Source organism: Drosophila willistoni, chromosome 3R (assembly GCF_018902025.1).
Source record: "Drosophila willistoni isolate 14030-0811.24 chromosome 3R, UCI_dwil_1.1, whole genome shotgun sequence".
NCBI lineage: Eukaryota > Metazoa > Arthropoda > Insecta > Diptera > Drosophilidae > Drosophila > Drosophila willistoni.
The window spans coordinates 1208865-1227992 of record NC_061086.1 but is presented as its reverse complement, the minus strand read 5'-3'; the positions used below and the strand labels follow the sequence as shown (position 1 = coordinate 1227992).

The 19128-nt window shown below is 38.0% G+C and overlaps 3 protein-coding genes across 6 annotated transcripts; 1 reads left to right on the top strand and 2 right to left on the bottom strand.

Moving 5' to 3' along the window:
- Positions 1-239: 239 nt before the first annotated feature.
- On the bottom strand, positions 240-2525 carry LOC6650797 (ADP-ribosylation factor-like protein 4C). 2 transcript variants are annotated; one of them, XM_002072548.4, is made up of 4 exons: positions 2267-2525; positions 1874-1971; positions 1709-1811; positions 240-1355 (listed from the first exon to the last, which is right to left on the bottom strand). In XM_002072548.4, exons 1-4 carry the CDS (start codon positions 2441-2443, stop codon positions 804-806), a joined length of 930 nt encoding a protein of 309 aa, XP_002072584.1. In that variant the 5' UTR covers positions 2444-2525; the 3' UTR covers positions 240-803. The 2 variants fall into 2 exon arrangements, with proteins under 2 accessions (XP_002072584.1, XP_046869485.1); XM_047013529.1 differs by lacking the exons at positions 1709-1811; positions 1874-1971; positions 2267-2525 and adding an exon at positions 1612-1669.
- A 734-nt stretch (positions 2526-3259) lies between these two features.
- LOC6650796 lies at positions 3260-14433 on the top strand. Its single transcript, XM_002072547.4, has 4 exons — positions 3260-3636; positions 8690-9315; positions 9418-9650; positions 9719-14433. Exons 2-4 carry the CDS (start codon positions 8975-8977, stop codon positions 13576-13578), a joined length of 4434 nt encoding a protein of 1477 aa, XP_002072583.1. The 5' UTR covers positions 3260-3636; positions 8690-8974; the 3' UTR covers positions 13579-14433.
- A 901-nt stretch (positions 14434-15334) lies between these two features.
- Positions 15335-19073, bottom strand: LOC6650795 (tetratricopeptide repeat protein 39B). 3 transcript variants are annotated; one of them, XM_023180075.2, is made up of 8 exons: positions 18929-19073; positions 18261-18379; positions 17862-18188; positions 17646-17803; positions 17402-17585; positions 16504-17333; positions 16314-16451; positions 15335-15808 (listed from the first exon to the last, which is right to left on the bottom strand). In XM_023180075.2, exons 2-8 carry the CDS (start codon positions 18312-18314, stop codon positions 15712-15714), a joined length of 1788 nt encoding a protein of 595 aa, XP_023035843.1. In that variant the 5' UTR covers positions 18315-18379; positions 18929-19073; the 3' UTR covers positions 15335-15711. The 3 variants fall into 3 exon arrangements, with proteins under 3 accessions (XP_023035843.1, XP_046869483.1, XP_023035844.1); XM_047013527.1 differs by lacking the exons at positions 15335-15808; positions 16314-16451; positions 18929-19073 and having other exon boundaries at positions 16514-16604; positions 17156-17333; XM_023180076.2 differs by lacking the exons at positions 15335-15808; positions 16314-16451; positions 18929-19073 and having other exon boundaries at positions 17187-17305.
- Positions 19074-19128: the final 55 nt, after the last annotated feature.

Genomic DNA, 19128 nt, shown 5'->3' with positions numbered 1-19128 from the left:
GAATAACATCTTATTGTGAACAATTTCAAACGCAAAAAATAAGTTGCCAATTAATTTGTATTATAATATACTAAATTAAGTTTTAGAATATATTTATAAAATTTTGAATAAGATCTTATATGTAACTTTTAATACTAATAAATATATACATACATGTAACCAATTTAATATCGGAAATAATTTTATCTACTTGTTGCCTGTTCACTAGAATAATTAAATTAAAAAAATAATAATAATCATTTTATTCAACAAATCATTTTATTGCGAGTGTCAAATTCGATCAACTAGGCAAGACAGTATCTTAAAATACTTGACAAAAACGAATCCCCTTTTACCGTACAGAAACAATTTATGTAATGACATCTAAATAACAGTAGAGACTGTTATTATCAACGGCTAGCAGACGTCTGCCTATCCGTTTTAGCATTCCCTCATTCATGAATGAATTTAAATTATTATCTGATTATAAGAAAATGTTGCCAAAAATCAGTAAATGAACTGTTTACATATTAGATATGTTGTAACTTACTGCACGACATATCCACATTTCGATAAATTTATGCGTATGTTCATAATTTTGATATTTGATTAGGATAAATTAATCCAAACTAATTAGCCAGGAATAGACACTCGCGCAAATAGTTCCCCAGTTCAGAGACACTCTCATTTTAAACATTGACATGTATGTACATACATGTATTTAAGTGTATGAACATACGATATTTGTGCATGCGTTTATTAAACTGTGCTAAATTATCCTTAATTGGTACACGCTTTTAGACAGGCACTATCTGATATTTTTACTACCGCTTTTTCTTATGAGTTTTATTCAATTTTCGTCGCCTTAAAATCATGTCATATAATGCATCTAATCCCTCCTGCAATCCTTCTCCAGTTATAGCGCACGCTGGTTGTATATACCATCCCTTTAGCTGCACAGACTTCGATTCTATTATACTATGAGCCTTCACTGTAAAATGGGAGCCGCTATTTGTCGTTGTCAGCGGCGGCACCGATGACGATGTCGATGTCTGTGTACTATGTAGAGGTTTGTCTTTGCCATCGACGTCATGGCAGGAATGTAATGAATGTGATGATACGGTTCTTCCCTCGTCGGGAGCTGGTGACATGTGTGATGAATTTTGGCTGGGATCCTTTTCATTCTCCATATAACTTTGGTTTGGTGCATTATAGCCCATTAAGTTCCCTGTCGATGATGAGCCCGAGCTCACGAGAGGAAGACTTTGCATGTGTGAAATATGCAGCTCATGCAGTCCCAAGAGCTTTTCAAGATCTTTTGGGCCACAAGCATTTGGAAGATCTTGTTTATTCGCCAAAATAAGCACTGGCACTCCCTGTAAAGAGAATAATTCATTTTAGAAATTAGCCTGAAAGTAGGATAAGACCGAGAGACTATTTAGTTAACAGCACAAAACATTCTATCCTGTATACCTTCAAAAACATAATATCATTTGCAATTGTGACAATTTTAATGCTAAGACACTTTTAGTTCTAAACTAGCGAGTTTTCAATAGTTTCTTTTGAAAATAGGCCTTTGTGACTTATTAACAACCAATGCAACGGCCATATTTGATATACAATTATAACTACCATCCATACATATTCTACATTCACACATCAATAGACACATCTGTGCAAATTTTTGTATAAATGAGAGACATTAATCAGAATTTCCAGGTGCACGCACCTGGTTATCTGGACATTTCGCTGTGCGCATTAGTTCCATTTTTGCTTCCTCCATACGCTCCGTATCTACAGAGTCTACAACAAATAATATGCCGTCAGTGCATCTGGAAAGGTTGAAAGAAAAGTACAAGTTTAGAAACAGTTGTATTTGACCTGACAATTTTACCTTGTATAACTTCGCCACAATGGCCTTAATTTCTCTTGTCCTCCGACATCCCAGACTAGGAAATGTACACCCTTTGCTTTTCCGAGAGTTCCTTGTACCTATGAAGAAATAAAACGTTTATGAGAAAATCCAAAGTAAAATGAGCTTAGACAATCTGAAAAGACTGATTGAAAGACCATGTTACAATAATATTGTGACCCAAAATAAGGTCTAGTATATATCTACATATGTCGTGCTCGACATTTCTATATTGACTCAGCATATATTACATATTACTATATATTTGAAATCTAAAGAATTATACATTCGATTTTTTTAATATCCATTTGACTTTTTACAACATTTTCTTCGATCTAGTTGTTGCTGATCCCATTTCCGTCCCCTTTTTTCTACCTTTTCACAATTGAATCCAATCGTGGGCACTGTGTTCAGATACTGGTCAAACTTAAGTCTGTAGAGGGCCGTGGTTTTTCCAGCGGAGTCTAATCCCAGCATCACGACGTGCAACGTGCCGACCTGCGACGGAAGAGCATCCAACAAATTGCCATTTTTGACCATCGTTGCCCCCATTGTACTAAATTTTATTGTTTTTTTTTTCTATTGATCAAAACTACCCATTCCGCGAACTAGATGTGGCCATTGTCAATGAACAATTTCATCGATATTTTTATGACATTCTTCTTATCTACACACGAACATTTTACAAATTCCTCTGTATGACTGTACACACTGAAATTCAAATTTTTAGCTTTATATCCAAAAATAATTATTCATATTCTTTTTTTTTTTTTTACATTTAACTATTTTTATATTTTTTGAAAAAATAACTGATGACTTACAGATTCCACTTGGCAAGACAACAAAAATCCTTTAAAAATACATACATAATTCGGTATTTACAAGACTATTGCACATTTAATATTTTTAAATTTCAGAACATGTATTAATCGGCTAGTGTTTTAGCTTTATAATGTGTACAAATATTTAATTAAATTTATTTAATGTTGAAAGTGTATCATAGTACATACACATAATTTCTTTTTTATGATTTTTAAGATTTCAGTTGGTTCTAGCGTCAACATGCTTATGTGCAATCGATAAGCGCGCTGAGAAGTTAAAAATTTTAATTCTTACTTAAATTAAATTTCCAAAATGTAATTAGGACATTAATATTTGCAAATATAGAAATATATAAATACATATGTATATATCAGAAATTATATTAGTTTGTATAAATAAAAAGTGCCAGAGTCCTATCGACTGCGCCAGTGCAAAACAACGTAAGGCTATCGATAGTATACAATAACGTAAAGCATTACGTCGAGTGCTGACGAGTCATGTTGTAGCTGTGAAAAAAAATCGAGTATACATACATAAAATATCAACATTTTTGATTTGTATATTTTAAATGAAATTTTAATAAAAACTAATGCAGTGGAATAAGTGAATAAGGCATTTGACATTAGCATTATGGACAGTAACATAGTGAAAGCGAATTAATATATGATATGAGAGCATATACGCTACGCCCAGGTGCTCTGCCTCTGGCTCTGCCTACGAACCTTTGTGTACATGTGTGTGTGTGTGTTAAATAGTGTACATACAGTACAAATAACTCGTTTGATGTACAATCATGGATCCAAACTTGACAATTGCACTAAAATCGCCCAGCTTTTAATATAGCTTCAACCCATTAAAAAAGGCTTTGAGTGGAATAGCAATTCGATATGAAAAACGTCCACCAACTGATATTAAGCTCAGTGGTATGTATTTATGTACATAATATGCATACACATACATATGTATGCATACATTCAATGTAGATGTACGTACATACATATGTACATCACGTAGACACAATTGTTTTTCTGAGTGTGCATTGTGTGAGTGTGTGTGCATTTTTCGAAGGTATCGATCGATATTTGTTTTCTTCAAGTGAATTCATACATGTGTGTGTATGCACATACATACATATACACATGCACATACATGCATACATATGTATATGTACGTGCGCATATTTATTTAAAAAATACTTGTGTATTTGCTTGTTTTAGGAAAATAATATATCCACAACTGTGGATTTATTTTGATTTTATTTTAATTTTTTGTTTATTCTTTTTTAAGCCGTTTTCAAGAAAATTAAAAAAAAAATTAAAGTTTTGTATTCGTGCATATGCCGGTTGACCAATCGTCCTTATAGTGCCTTGCTTCTTGGAGCCTAGCTAAACATGCAGACATACATACAGCTGTGTTCACGAAAATAGCAGTGCTCCTAAGCTTTGACTTCAAAATTGTTAAATCATATTCAAAAGACCATAAATGCACCAAAATTTATATATATTTAAATTACTGCCATTTTGGACTGAACAAAGTGCCCCCCATTTTCAGAAACGAGCAAGATACTGTAAAAAGGGCATTTTGAGCTGTTCATTAAAATAACAGTGACAACAAAAAATTAAAATCTGTCGATTCCAAATTTTTTGAAACTTTAAATTCAGGTCACCTTTGGTTCTTATGACTTAATACTTAGTCCTGAACCAATTATTGGCAATAGCCGGTTGGCACCTGCGCCAAACCGACTCCAGCAATGCTGAACTGGGATCTGTTGCCATGTTTCTTGGATAACTTCCCAATGTTAAGCTTTATTGGACGGTTTTTCTTTGTGACGCTTCTCTGAATGTTTGCCCATACATTTTTAATAGGTTACCAATCCGGCGACTGAGCTGGCCCTGGCATTACATTGATTCTTTCGAAATGAAAAACAACCTTTTCGAGCTTGCTACTATGTTCTTGGTCGTTGTACTGATGGTATGTCCATTTTATGGTATAGGATATAGGAGAGCTTAACCTTCTTAATGATGTCCAAGTATATATTTCGATTCATATTCCCATGAATCTTATGAATTCGACCAAGAGAAAGAAGCAGAAATCATGCCACATTGCTTATCCGTTTTAACGTGTCTTTTGGGTGGTATTCCGTATATTCTGGGCGACGTACATAAATACTGTTTAGAACCTGTACCACTAAACAAGACTACTTTGTGGACGTCTGGCCCAAGAAAATTACGCTGCTTTGCAATGGGAAGATTCATATGAAGTTTTGTCAAAATACAACCGTGATTTTACATGCTTCGAAGTCAAGAGTGGGACCTTCCTTTGACTTCGCGATATTAGCGAAGTCTAGGAGTCTACGCCGACAAGTGACACCACTTACCGATATGTTTAGCTGCTGCATAAGTATAACAATGTGCGAGTCATCTGAAGCCATTTGTGCACGTTTTTTTTTTGGTAGTCTAGGGCAACAGACAACATCTTTGCAGAACATCCAACTAAAATGTTGAATTTTTTTTTAATTTTACCTTGATTTTTGTAAATCAGTTTTGGACCCATTCCGTCTTCTCAGCATAGCCAGGCGTTCCTTTTCCGACTATCATGAAATTTGTAGCGTTAGTTGGCGCCAATAATAGTACACCATAATTATCTAATTAATTACACTTACTACTGACAGATTTGTAAACTTTTAATTTGTTTTTTTTTCGCAACTAAACGAGACACTGCTATTTTTGTGAACAGCACAAAAATGTGAAAAACAACCAAAAAATTAGTAAAATTAACGATTTTTTTCGGTTTTCCTATGCTTATATACCATTTTACAAAACCAAAGTCAAAAAACTAAATGTATAAAAAGGAATATGTGAAAAATTTTTGAATCTTTGTTAGCATCTACTGCACTGCTATTTTCGTGTATGTACATACATACATATGTAAGTGCACACTTTATTGTAATGGGTTTATCAAGTTTATTTTTCCGCTTTATGGTTATGTAATAGATGAGATTCTCTAGGGACGTCGAGCTGATAAAGTATATATTGCACATTTTTGGCCAAAATTATGTGTTCACTTTTTTTAAAGAGTATAAAAAACTTATCAATTTAAATTGTACTATATAAGAAAAAAATTGAAAATGTGACTGGCAAAGTTTATTGAATATCGAGCTTAGATGTCTTGCTGTTGTTTTATTTCGGATATTGTTGTCGTCGTCGTGGTTCAGCCTAAATTAGATATGCCAGCTACCAAGGAGTTTAGCTCACTTGTATTCGTTTTAGACTATGTATGTTTCCGTTGAATAGGATATGTGTGTATGGTTATTAGGGCGGGTCAATTTGTATGAATCAAAAAAAAAGTCACAATCGTTCTTCATTTTCAAATTTTTACGAAGAAATTATTTCTCTGAAATGAAATCATAGCCCGCGCTGAGAATCCTCAAGTTTAGGTTGCGGTATTTTTAGACCCTTGCAAAAGGGAAGCAAGGAAGGAAGCATCTCCGACCATATAAAAGATATAAATTCTACAGTGCCAAAATTCCATGTAGGCTTGTATATATTGTATATTTCGGATCCAGCCGGATCGGACCACCATATCATGTAGCTCCCGTCCAAATGACTGTGCCAAATTTGATCAAAATCAGAATACTATATTATATAGCTGCCATATAAACTAATGATGAAAGGGCATGTTACATGTGCCGAATTGCGGAAACTTTAGACTTTTTAGACAACACACTTATTCCGTTGACGGCTATAGGTAGAGTAGGACGAGTAACAAATACACCTGCAAGGGTGTAAAAAGTTCGACGTGGTCAAAGTTAGTCCCGGCCCTAATTTTATGTATTTAAGGTATTTGAAAACGACTAACGTATTTTTCAAAAATGTTAGACTCAATTTTGATTCTTATTATTAGAACAAATTTGTATATGCATATGTATTTGCTATGCTTACTGTTTTTTAAATACCTTTGATTTCTTCAAACAATCCGAATTTGGAGGATAATTTTAGCGAAATAAAGTTAACCCGCGCCAATGGTTACATATTACTATGTGAATAGCATTTCTAACCAACTAACATGTTTAAACTCTTGACATCTAATTTTGGAGTTTATAAGTTTCAGGAAGTCGAAAGCGATTCTTTTCCTAAAGGCTTTAAGTAGTGGCAGCACATAAGTAGAAAGCTTTGCGTTTTATTTAATGAAGTAAATTGAGCTCCATTGCAGGAAGTCGTAGTTTAGGTAATCCCTTGGACCCCCGGCGTTCTATAATGAAAGGATTGGGCCACAGATATTCTTGCTTCCATTCTGAATCCAAATTAAGTAATATTAGTTGTGGGTTAATATTTAATTCCACAATAAATGCGATCAAACCGTATGTATGTATATCTCTACTTCTTAAGGCTCTAAGCACTTCGGCTGATGAGAGCCCTATGTAAGTTATTCTCTTCTGTTATACTCTGCAGTGTTACATAGGCGAAATCCGCGACTTCTGGTGGAGATGCCAAGCTTGTGGCTGGCTAAAAATCTATCCAATTGCTTTATTCCTGACCCTTATTTCTCCAACCAATTATCATAGTTGGATGAAAATTTAAACGGAAACGAAACTAAGTCCAGTTTCAACAATTATATGTTTAAACCAGAGGGCCGAGGCTAACTTTGACCGCGTCAAAGTTTGTATACCCTTGCAAGTTTTTTGTGTAAAAGGTCTAATGTTTGCGAAAGAACGGCTTAAGAAATAACTAAGATATTGATCAAAGTCACTGTTCACCACCGATTGTTCCTATGGGAGCTATATGATATAGTCGCCCGATCTTAATCAAATTTGGCACAGTCATTAGGTATGCTAAACTGACAAATATAAATTGAGAAAAATCACTGTTCGTGACTTTGACGTTTGTATGGGAGCTATATGATATAGTGATCCGATCCGGATGAATCCGAAATATACAAACTGTGCAGTATATACAAGCCTACATGCAAAATTTCAGCTCTTTAGCTCTAGGAGGAGATCGCGTCGATCCAGACTGACGGACGGACATGACTATGTGCACTCGTCTCGTCGTGCTGATCAAGAATGTATATACCTTATATGGTCGGAGATGCTTCCTTCTATGCGTTGCACACTTCTGACCAAAATTAATATACCCTTTTTGCAAGGGTATAAAAAGCTTTTATTTCAATTGGGCTTTATCTATCTCTACTGGGTGAGCAACTTTAGAATCATTAATATGAGTTAACTCCGAAAAGAAGGATTGATACGATTAACCTCCAAACAACCGTGCCACCAATATATGTAGTTGGATATGCCGTCGATAGATCAAGATTTCATTGCTAAATAAAAACAAAATGGTTCTCTCAATCATTTTATTTCTCCGATTTATTTCGGCTCTTCTTCGGTATTCGTCTTCAGGTCGTATACATCGCAGAGCTTGATACTGAATACAATAATATATTTTTAATACTGTTAATATTTTTATATCATGTACGCATAGGGTGAAATGGTATAATACATAAAACTGATTTTCTCAAAAACCAACACAGTTAAAGTCACCAAATTTGGTATGTAGACATGTCTAGTATAAGCGCGAAAAAAAAACCATTTGCCTCCCGCATTTTGTCTATAGTAATCAAATTCAGCAGGCTAATTCATCTTATTTATTTCTACCAACTTAGAAAATTTTTAGAAATTCGGACTAGAAACATACCAAATATACATATAAACGTATTTTACTAGGCGGTTTGTTAGGATGGAGTGCCCGGTGAGTGTGTAAGAATGAGCGAGATTGCATATTCTATGTTGAGGCATGTTAAAGAATTTACTAAACATACATTTTGATCTTAGAAATTTAAAATATTTGTTCACTTGGTGCATGGTACACTGAAATCGGCGAGACGACTTACCTTCTTCATTGTATTATTGTCTTTATATAAATATGTATTAAACTGTAATCAACACGGTATTAAAATAATATGAATATTTCTCCACAGCTGATTCCTTGAACTTTAACCCAAGGAGCGTTTTTCTTCATAATTAAAAGTGCACAAAAGGCCATCAATTTAATTCCAAATGAAACATCATCCACTTTAACGCTGCGGAGACGTAATCGCCTACAAGTATTAAATCCTTTTAGATCGAACGCTAGTTTTTGTTACAATTACGAAACTCTACAATCGCTCGAATTTGTGCCTTCTCCAGCCACAGTTGCGGGAGAAAGGGAACAAAACTTGCAATAGCCTCTTCTACGGCATAACCCTAGCTCTTTGGCTCTAATTATGCGTAGACGTCCGCGACATATCCACTGGGCGTTTCTGCTAATCATTGCGTCTCAATTAATACGTTTCTCGCACTCGCTTTTGGTCGAGGAAACCGATGTAGTGGCAACAAAGCTCCATGACGTGGCTGCAACAGCCAAGGGGAATTCGGACACTAACGCTACGAGTAGTCGAAGCAATGCCATTTCCATTGGCACGATGGATAAGCTGGACATGAGAGTGGGTGCTGTTTTAATAAAGGTTGCCTATGGAACGACATCCACGACCAAACGTAGCATACCCGACAGCAGCTATGCGTTAGCCCTAACAACAGTAGCAACACCTCTTCTGACCACACAAAGGTGAGATATTGATTTGATTACGGCTGAAAATATAACATACATATATTCCATATATTGGTATTTTAATGAGGGTTTTTTGTCTTTTTGTTGCAAATTTTTTAGATACCAGTCGTCACATCAGCAACAGAGCAACGGCGGTAGCGCCAGCGGTGGCCGCCACAGAAACTACGAGTTAGACCTGGAAAGAGATCATGCCTTGCCAACGTCGGCGCCCAATGCCGACATTTTAAAGAGTAATAATAATCCTACATACCCAAATCCGAACCGACATCACTCGCATGACAGGGATCGTCACCGTCACCCAATGCAGTACAATTCCACACCAATGCCGTCAAGTAGGTTATCAATTCCGTCCCTGTGATGTTAATTTATGAGTTTCTTCTTCATATTATCATATTTACAGTTCCAAATTTACTAAAGAAGACAAATGGTCAGGCGCCGACAATACCCATGTATCCAGGAGATATTCCTTCATACTCTCCGCCATCGAGATCATTTTTTACTCCGCCGTTGCCTCCAGAGTATCAAAACCCATTTGCCGACAAGCCAACGTTGCGTGGTACAAATAACGAGGGGGGCGCCGGAGGCGGCCTCATGGCCAACACTGGGACCTATATTAACCGACGGCCAATCCCACCACCTAGCCTGATGCCGGGTCATGAGAGGATTCCCTATCGACCGCCAGATCTCGCAGGGGCAGGGGCCAATGATCCAAGTGTCATGGCAAATGTAAGTTATGTGAATGGTGTGGGAGGGGATACCAAGAATCCCATTGTCTCCACCAGCACTCAGGGTGCAGCTTCGGCTTCCGATCTTGAGCGCAAGAAGGCGCTTAATACACCTGCCCGCCCATCATCTCCATATGGAAATGATGACTATGCTAACAGCAGCAGCGAGCAACAGCGAACCCACCTTTCCGGCAAGGATCCTGGCAAGGATACGAAGAAACGACAGGAAGTGTTACCTAACATACGCCGCATCCTGGGCTCAAATGGCAAGGGCGACATCCCAGCAGTATTATTAAAGCAGGTTACTCAACGTCCGCTTACTAACTATCACCATCCACCATCATCCCCCATCGTTCTAATCGAGAATGGAACATCTGCTGCGGCGACTGGCTCAGAACGAAGGCCGTCTCCAACAGAGCGAGAGAGCGATGATGTAGGAGCACCATCGAGTGCCGCCAGTCCCAATATAAATCAAAGCAAACACACGCCTGGTGGACAAGACGATTTAAACCACGCCGTCGCTGCCTATGGTGGACAGAATATCAGTCACTACCACCAGTCTACGTCCTCAGTGACAACGCCGGCGGCGGCTGCCGCTATAGGGGATGTGGCGGCCACATCGTATTCTTATGCAACCACTAATCACAACCAAGCCAGGCCCACATCCAGCATGGGTGTTCCAGCCACTGGTTCGGCAGAGACAACAACTTCCGGCACGGGATCAGGTGCTTCTGTAGCTGCCGCAGCTTCAGCTCACACCACATGGACCTGGGCATGGAACGTGCATATATATTTGTCGGTGGTACTCTTTACAATTTTATCGGTCTATTCCCTCTACAAATTGCTCACTTACAATAAGTTGACTCATCTGTTTGCCCAATCCTACTTCGTTTGCATACATCTCATCCTCATTGTCATATGCATAATGCGCATTTCCTATCTGTGCTTCGATGCCTATAACATTCACGGCACTTTCCACATCTTTGCTGCCGAATTGCTACTGAATCTGCCAGCCACGTTCTTGACGGTGGCATTTGCCGTGCTAATGCTTTACCTGTTCCTGAAGTCTCTGAACCACAAGAACAACCGTTATTCCGCTTTGATACGCCCCCTAACTGTGATCGTAGGTTGCGGTGTTCATATCGTGCTCTGCATTACTCTGCATTATGTCGAGTCGTATACACTACAGAATCATCATTTATACTACCAGCAGCAACACCAGCATCAATACTTTCGCCGCCAGCAGCAAAGCCCAAGTCAGCCAAGTCAACCCAGTCAGCAATCCGGGCAGACAGCGAGTGTGTCGGGACCACCACCTCCGCCACGAGTGCTTACACTTATCTGTCAGATCATCTACATATTTATTTGCTTGATTTTGGGGCTTCTCTATCTGTACCTGTACCGCATCTTAAAAAGGATTTTGCGCAGCAAATCGCAAAACTATATACATGGATATCAAAATTTGTCATATGCCATTCACATCACCATTGCCACGGCACTGCTCTTTGTTTTAATGGCTGCCCTCCAAATCTTCGGGGCAATATGCATTTCATCAGCACGTCCACTGATTAGCCAGGCCACTATAGTCGAAATCGATTGGTTGCAGTGGGGCTATCAGTTCTCGCTTCGGTTAATTGAGATTGCCATCATTACGCTGATTTCGTGGGTTACTGGGCTGAAGACCAGTGTTGGCCACAATGCCTCAGGTCATGTGGGAGGAGTTGGACCTGCTGCCAGTAGCGATCTACGCTTGGGCATGGGCTCTTACGGGCAATCAAGTGGCGGTAGTGGCGCGCCAGGTTCTGGCAATGGAATACCTAGAGAAAAACCTGGGGCAGGTGGAGGCCATCATAATTTCTTTTTGCCTTGCACCTCGAGCTCCAGTCAGGAACAGTTCGAGACAGACTATCCTGCTATTTGTAACACCAACACAAATCTTCACACCTACACCATGCGCACTGGGAAGCTAATATATGACGATAGCTATGCCCTTAATCCTCTTGGTCAAACGACTACAGCAGTAACGGCGGGAACTCCGAGCGAATTTCAGCTGCAAGAACCAATGTACCAACGGCCATACGATACGGGATCAGGATCAATTAGAAGTGCTGTGAACCACAACATAGCTGATTACTCTTCACAGTCCACCCAATCACAAAGATACCCACATCCCCATCATATGCGATTACACGAGCAGGGTGCATACATGAGCACCGATTATATGACAGACGCCACCACCGATCATTACGAGAATCCCAATTTTGATTTGCGTACTAGCTCAACTGGAATGGGTACAGGACCTGGTGCTGGAACTATGCAGAAATTAAACAAGAACCTTCATACGGCCAGCAGCTCTACCGCTTTAAGCAGTGGCGCCTCAGCCTCTGGTTCAGGTTCAGGATCTGCATCTGGTTCATCGGGAACGTCCCAACAGCAAATGCTTCTATTGCAGAGTGATAGCTGCTACTCTGAGCCCATGCATCAGGAAAATTCAAGTTATGAATTCAACAATTTCGAGCGACCAACATTTAAGGAAAAGACCCTTAATCAAGGCCCCCTTTCTAATGATGAATGCTGGCCTGGAGACATAAGACATAAGCTGACAAAGAGCCGTGACAGGAAGCACAACAATAACAACAGTCACACGCGTACACTAGAGCGAGCTGGATTTGAAAATCCAGAACGGCGCAGCTCCAACTCGACCAACTCATGTTCCTCCTCCAATGGAGGTGGCGGAGGAGGACGATATGCCAGTTACAATACGTGCGAGCGTGGCTACTTCAACGGAGTCCGCAAAAGTGGCACTCTGAATAGCATTGCCAATGGATCTGGTGCTGGGGGAGGTCCTGGACGCGCCATACCAGTGCCTATATCAGCCTCTGCTGGAGGACAGCGGTTAGTAGGCAATGGAGTTCAAACCTTGGGGATCTCAGACAGAGATAGAGCTCACTATTATCAGAGAAGTGCTGGAGGCCGTAACGTTCGATCCAATGATTTAGCACTATTCTCCAGAGAAACGGTCAATTGCGTGCCACCTTCACTCAATCATAAACAACAACAGCATCAGCAACAACCATACACCCATGATGCTGAAAATGAAGATGAGGAGGAGCCCAGAACTGATCATGATGATGACGACGAAGATGACGATATGATATCAGGAAGCAATGTAGAGTGCACAAATTTGATAAGCAATGAGAACGGTCCCTGTATCCCTAACGAAGGCAACGGCAATGCTTTGATAGCATCGGTAATTGGCCATAGCCCCCATCCACAATCACAATCGCATCCTCATTCGACACACCATCACCTGCATGTACAAAATAATACTGCTGCATCCTCGTCAACATCTGCGGCGGCATCGGTCTCATCCAACAGTGCCTCGGATAGCATGCTGGTGACCGAACAAGGTTTCCTGCGCTTCCGTGCACTAGAGGACCCCAACAGTACCCCAACCATTCCGGGTGCGGCTGCCTCCTTGTCGTCTGTGCGTCATCAGAGTCGCAATGCGACTATAAACGGCATCGATTGTTAAGAAAAATATGTGTGAGTCAAAGGGATTTTCAAGTAGATCATTTTAATACAGCTAGTTGAGATCGAATCGAATCGCGGGAACTCAGGGATCTCTCCCAAAATAAATTTCAGCTTCGGTAGAAGAAACTAAAAAGTTTTGAACAGGTCCTTCTAATGCCTTCGGTATTCGGCATCTACTACCGGTACCGAATGAAGCTCACAAGTAAAGCAGATCCATTGAAATGTGGTTCATTAATCATAAAAATATCTACTGCAACTAAAATTTGTTATACCACGCGTCCCCGATATAAATCGAATTTCTATATCCGATGCCGATTTATGCCAATAGTAGTTAATTCGCCACTTTCTACTCTCTTCAAACTTGTGATATATGTAATAACGAATACACAAAATTAATAATACGAAAAAGTAATCTGGCATACTCGAATTCAAGCTTGAATTCGTTAGAACGTATGCATATATTGTATATACATACACATCATACGTACATACATGCATACATACGCTACAGTATGTGTGTGCATTTATAGCATATTCAAATTATTTATTTCATATAATACCGACACACTTCCATTTGATATTAACTTAGCCATTCACCCATCTTCAGATTATTGAGAGTTTAACTAAATTTACAGTTCTCTTGCAATGAAATAATGTTGATTTTGGTCTGGAGAGGAATAAAGCACATGACTTCTATTAGTTTGTCCTTCTCTTTATATTAATAACAATTACAAAGTTGGTCCGCATACATACACAAATGTACTAGATACTATCTGTAGGGAAATTAGAGCTAAGCAATCAAACGTGCTTGTCTTTATATTTTATTGCCACTGATTCATAAACCAAACAAAAAATAGATTTTACTTTTTTTAAATTGCGCTAGAAAATATTTAAATCAATGTTGTCAATGTTCTCAGTACCAAATCAAAAATTTGTAAGAGTATCTAAACTACGGCAATGTCGAAGTTTTCAAAATTTCATCCAATGCATTATATTCGTGTAAATAATTTTGCTCAACAATTACTGCCACATATTCTGCTTTCTCAGACTCCCTCATTGTCTGTCATTCTACTCTGGAACTGGGGAACAGAGTAGACCGAAATGCCTTTTATCTTTTTTATTTTCGTATTTTTCTTAAGATATAAATGTAAATTTGTCAAATTGGTTCGCATTTATTTAGCTCTCGATAGGGTACCCTATTTTATATTTTCGACTGTATATAGAGGATAAATTAGGGTTGGACTTGCAATCAAGGGGAATAGCAGATCGCGATTCTCTGTGTTGTAAAATTTATCCCATCATTTACCCGCTTTCATCAAAAATTTTTCGCGCAGACTCAACCATTTGCCCCGTTAATGATTTAGTCCAATTAAGGAATAAATATATATTTATATCATAAAAATAATAAAAAGCAAAACAAACATTGTACAATAGGTATTACTTAAAAAACGGATAGATTTTAAAAGAAAAGAGATCAGCAGTTCCACAGGTGCTCTATCAAGAAATGAACTCATTACTAAAAGAAGATTTGGGATCGGATATACAAATTTGTCTGCCCTTTATGCATAGTTACAAATATATGTAATATGTTCTATAAATTTGCATCTCGAATGGAGCAATTTACTTAGCGGATCGACAGAAATGCTCCACATAAATAAAAATAGCATTAAAAGAAAAAAAATACAAAATGATTTCAAACATAAATTAATGGATGAAAGATGAATACATAGTACTGATTAGATAAGGCTTCTGCATTTTTTAATGTTAAATTAAATTTATTAAAATAAACATAACATAAACATATGCTTTTAAGAAAACAATCTAATTATAAAATCTATGAAGAAATATTTCAATTAATAGTATTGATGCGCACTTAACACTACAAAAACAAAAAACACACCTTTATTGAATAAGATTGTATTTGTATGCTTAATTCCCTTTTGTCGTAATATGTACACATATATATGTATATATATGAGAATATATATATATATATACATATAACTATGTATATATATATGAGATTACATGTATATCAACAATTACCACAGTAATAAAATGACAAAATATTAACTTGATGTCAGCTTTCCTTTCTGCTTTTAGAAGGAGCAAATTGTTTACCATGCCAAAAATGTTACGGGCTACCACAATCTTGTTCGCTTATGTCCATAAGCGCAGCGTGTATTCTGAAATGTAACCGAGACTCCAGTGCAAAACCCGAGAATTTTTTCCTAAAAGTAAATGTAAATTAGATGGAAAAACTTATTATATTTAACTAAACTAACACATGCAGTACCAACAATCAAATGAATACTTTGAGCTCAATAATTTAAATATGTTATTTCTATGAGACAAATTTTCTTCTTCTATAGTAACGGATATATATACACGTATCGTTGGGGACCATCCATACGCGAATAAAATTTTCCAGAAATGTGAAGCTCTCCCCCGAGCAAACCGAGTTTCCAAACCAGTTATGGGGTTTCACCCAAATATTACCCTCAATGTACAAAGTTTGGAAAGGTCATCAATAAAACTTAAAAATTCGTAAAGGTCGATTAAAAAAACGAGGACAACATTGATTATAAATTATAAAACTCGTCGAACAACAACTTTGCTAAAGCGATCCAGAATAAATTTCTCAAACTGACCGCCTTTTCTTAATATGGAAACTAAGTAAGAAGCTGTAAAAAGTACTGAGGAAGAAACACAAACAAACTGAAAACTGGTACTTACTTTACATTTTGAAGCATAGCCACAGCTTTATTTTTTTCGTGGCAAAGAGCAGCTTCGAAGCAGGCATACGGAATCAGGAATGAGTCCTCCTTAAGTCCTGGTCCGCTTTGACCAATGGCTATACACTCCTCAAGATCCCTTTAATATGCGAAATATAAAAATGTCTTCATAATAAGTAGTTGTAACTTACTGAAGGGCCAAAGACGGCATTGACATTTGACGATAGCAAGATCCACGCAACAGCAAACATAACGCACGATTATCCGCACTATAATGAGAATCGGATTGGGACTGCGAGAGGCTAGTAAGTTCCATGTCAATCATACGTAAAATATTATCAGCTATGTTACACTTTCGACTAAAAAATTTGAACAAGTTCCATAGGTACATAAGTTCAATCAGTGGCAGGACAAGATTGCCATTCTGGCAGCCATAGCGCTCGGCCCGTTTAATCATGAATTTTTCCATGGGTAGGGACTTGCCAGCTATACGCTGCTTAAATGTAGGTACCTCAAGCATCAGAGCGTCAACTGACGCGTCTGGATGGGAGTCGTAGATCGATTTTCTTTTGGCCTTGACTGCTGTTATCTTAACAGCGGCTAACTGATATGCATATATCGTTCGGGACCACTTACTCTTTTGCAGCAAATATGTGGCATAAAGTTCGGCCTCCGACCATTTTCCCAACAAGCTGTTTAACCAAAGCAGTTCCCAAAAGCTTAAAAGATGGAATTGAGGCCAAATTTGCTGAGAGTGCAGTGACTTTTGGTACCATAATTCGGATTCCACTAAATTGCCCTTGATCAGCTCTAGACGACCTTTAAAGAAAAGGAACCACAAACCTTTTGGATATTTAGCTAACTGCGTAGCCAGTATATCCTCGCACAGTTGGACATTGCGGTTTCGATCGCTGATCATAGATACCACCATCAGGTGATATCCCAAAAGAGTGAGTGAGCAGAGAACTTGTCGTAATCCATTCTCCCGGTGTCCTGTAAGAAGCATATTTAACCCAGCAGTCTAAAATGGCAATTAATAAGTAAACGACGGAGTAGAACCGATCACAAAAGAGACGATCAAAAGCCCACCTTATTTGCTGTGAATCCTATAAATTGCAATATTTTTACTATGCGTCCGGGTAGCAATGATATCATCAGATTGAATGTTCCAATGCCCATGTGTACTCCGCTATTGAAATGCATTTGCAGATTTGTCGATTCTGAATCATTCTGAGATTCCCAAATGCGATGCTTCATTATCTGCTCACAGACCCTGGAAAACAAGAATGCAATCCACACAAATGCAGTTGCCAAAAACTGTATAAAAACATACCTAAAGCTATTGTAGCACTGCCGCACTTTTAGGCTTCCCCGTATCAAGCTACTCAGATTCTCATCCTCAATGAATGTTAGAAGGGCGTTCATCAAAAGTGCCTCCGCCATACACAGCTCCGCATGGCATTCCAGGTCAGTGAATTGATTGAAGTTTTTCTGCGAAGCACTTAAACATTCAAAGGACTTTGCAATGAATTTACATTATTATGCGCACCCTTTTGAATGTGTTGCCAATCGATTCAGTTAGGGTGCTGCGTTTGCGAAGCATTTGACACAATTCCAGACATTTTTTCAACTCTGTTGAAGCCCGTTCAATGTCCTCAAAGGTAAGAACAGCTTCTAGGAATGCAAACACTGCATTACCCATGGAATGATAAAGACTTTTATGAGCAAATGGATGCAGCAGATTCCGTGCATCCTCAAATTGATTGTTGAAGAAATAGTCAATGGCTCGCCCGGCATCCTGAAGAGAGGTCTTCAAGTCCATATCATTATCGCAGGAAAAGTCTTGATCTTCTATATCAGAAAACGCATCATAAAACTACAAAAAAAAAAACATCGGTCCTTCATCATGACAGGAAACTGAATAGCTCAATCAAATGGTTGCACATACCTCATCTGAATCTGAGTTGTCCGTTACATCCAAACTCGCTTCAATTCCAGCCATGTTTGTGTAATTTAATTACTTGAAAATTGTGTTCACGTTTTTAATTTTTATAGCTTTTAAACAAGCTTTAAGTTAAAACCGGCAATTAATAAAAAAAAAGGTTAAGGCCAAGGTCAAGGCTCAATCCAATATATATACATAAATATTTATATATATATACGAGTGTATAACTTGATATATGATCAACAGAGTAGCACAAAAAATAATAATAAAAAAAAATAATAATCTAAATAATTGTTAACTTTAATTTGCAACTGGTTGTAAATGCGGTAGAATGCGTTGTTTTGCATTGATTTCTCTTGAATAAAAACACAACATTTTATTTTGCATTATTAACTCACATTAAAAGCTTAAGAGTCACTTGTTTGGGCTTCTAACTTTGCAGCAGTTTGGAAACAAGTGATCCTAACTTTCTAACTTGTGCAGCAGTTTGGAAACAAGTGATCCAAATAATAATACAATATATCCGTACTAGTCAACATAACATAAAAATCTTGTCCCAATCACAAATGTTTTTAGCGGATGCGAAATTATATTTAAATTGATTAGTCCGATTAGTCTGCATTTCTACTGAAATAACAGTTTGCACATACACATGCCAGAATATTGTGTACCTTAGGGATAATATCCGCACCTGCCCCCAATCAGTATAGTTTAGGCATCTGTTAATAAGAAATCAATCGTACAATTTCAAAATAAAGTATACGAGTTTTCCGGAAAACGTTTTGTGTGTTTGTCAGAGAATGTTTTCGTTACAACATATGGCCACAACGTGTATCACAAATAAAGCTTTTTTACCCTGTAAAGGGTGAAT

Bases quoted from the DNA above. Each gene is read 5' to 3' on its own strand.
- LOC6650795 (XM_023180075.2), bottom strand. From the start codon at position 18,314: ATGGCTGGAATTGAAGCGAGTTTGGATGTAACGGACAACTCAGATTCA. The intron at 17,804-17,861 runs GTGCGCATAATA...AGTGCTTCGCAG, and splicing joins TTGGCAACACATTCAAAAGG to AAAAACTTCAATCAATTCAC. The intron at 15,809-16,313 runs GTAAGTACCAGT...ATTTACTTTTAG, and splicing joins GCTATGCTTCAAAATGTAAA to GAAAAAATTCTCGGGTTTTG.
- LOC6650796 (XM_002072547.4), top strand. From the start codon at position 8,975: ATGCGTAGACGTCCGCGACATATCCACTGGGCGTTTCTGCTAATCATT. The intron at 9,316-9,417 runs GTGAGATATTGA...CAAATTTTTTAG, and splicing joins CCTCTTCTGACCACACAAAG to ATACCAGTCGTCACATCAGC. The intron at 9,651-9,718 runs GTAGGTTATCAA...TCATATTTACAG, and splicing joins TTCCACACCAATGCCGTCAA to TTCCAAATTTACTAAAGAAG.
- LOC6650797 (XM_002072548.4), bottom strand. From the start codon at position 2,443: ATGGGGGCAACGATGGTCAAAAATGGCAATTTGTTGGATGCTCTTCCG. The intron at 1,972-2,266 runs GTAGAAAAAAGG...ATTTCTTCATAG, and splicing joins TTGGATTCAATTGTGAAAAG to GTACAAGGAACTCTCGGAAA. The intron at 1,356-1,708 runs GTGCGTGCACCT...TTCTCTTTACAG, and splicing joins CGAAATGTCCAGATAACCAG to GGAGTGCCAGTGCTTATTTT.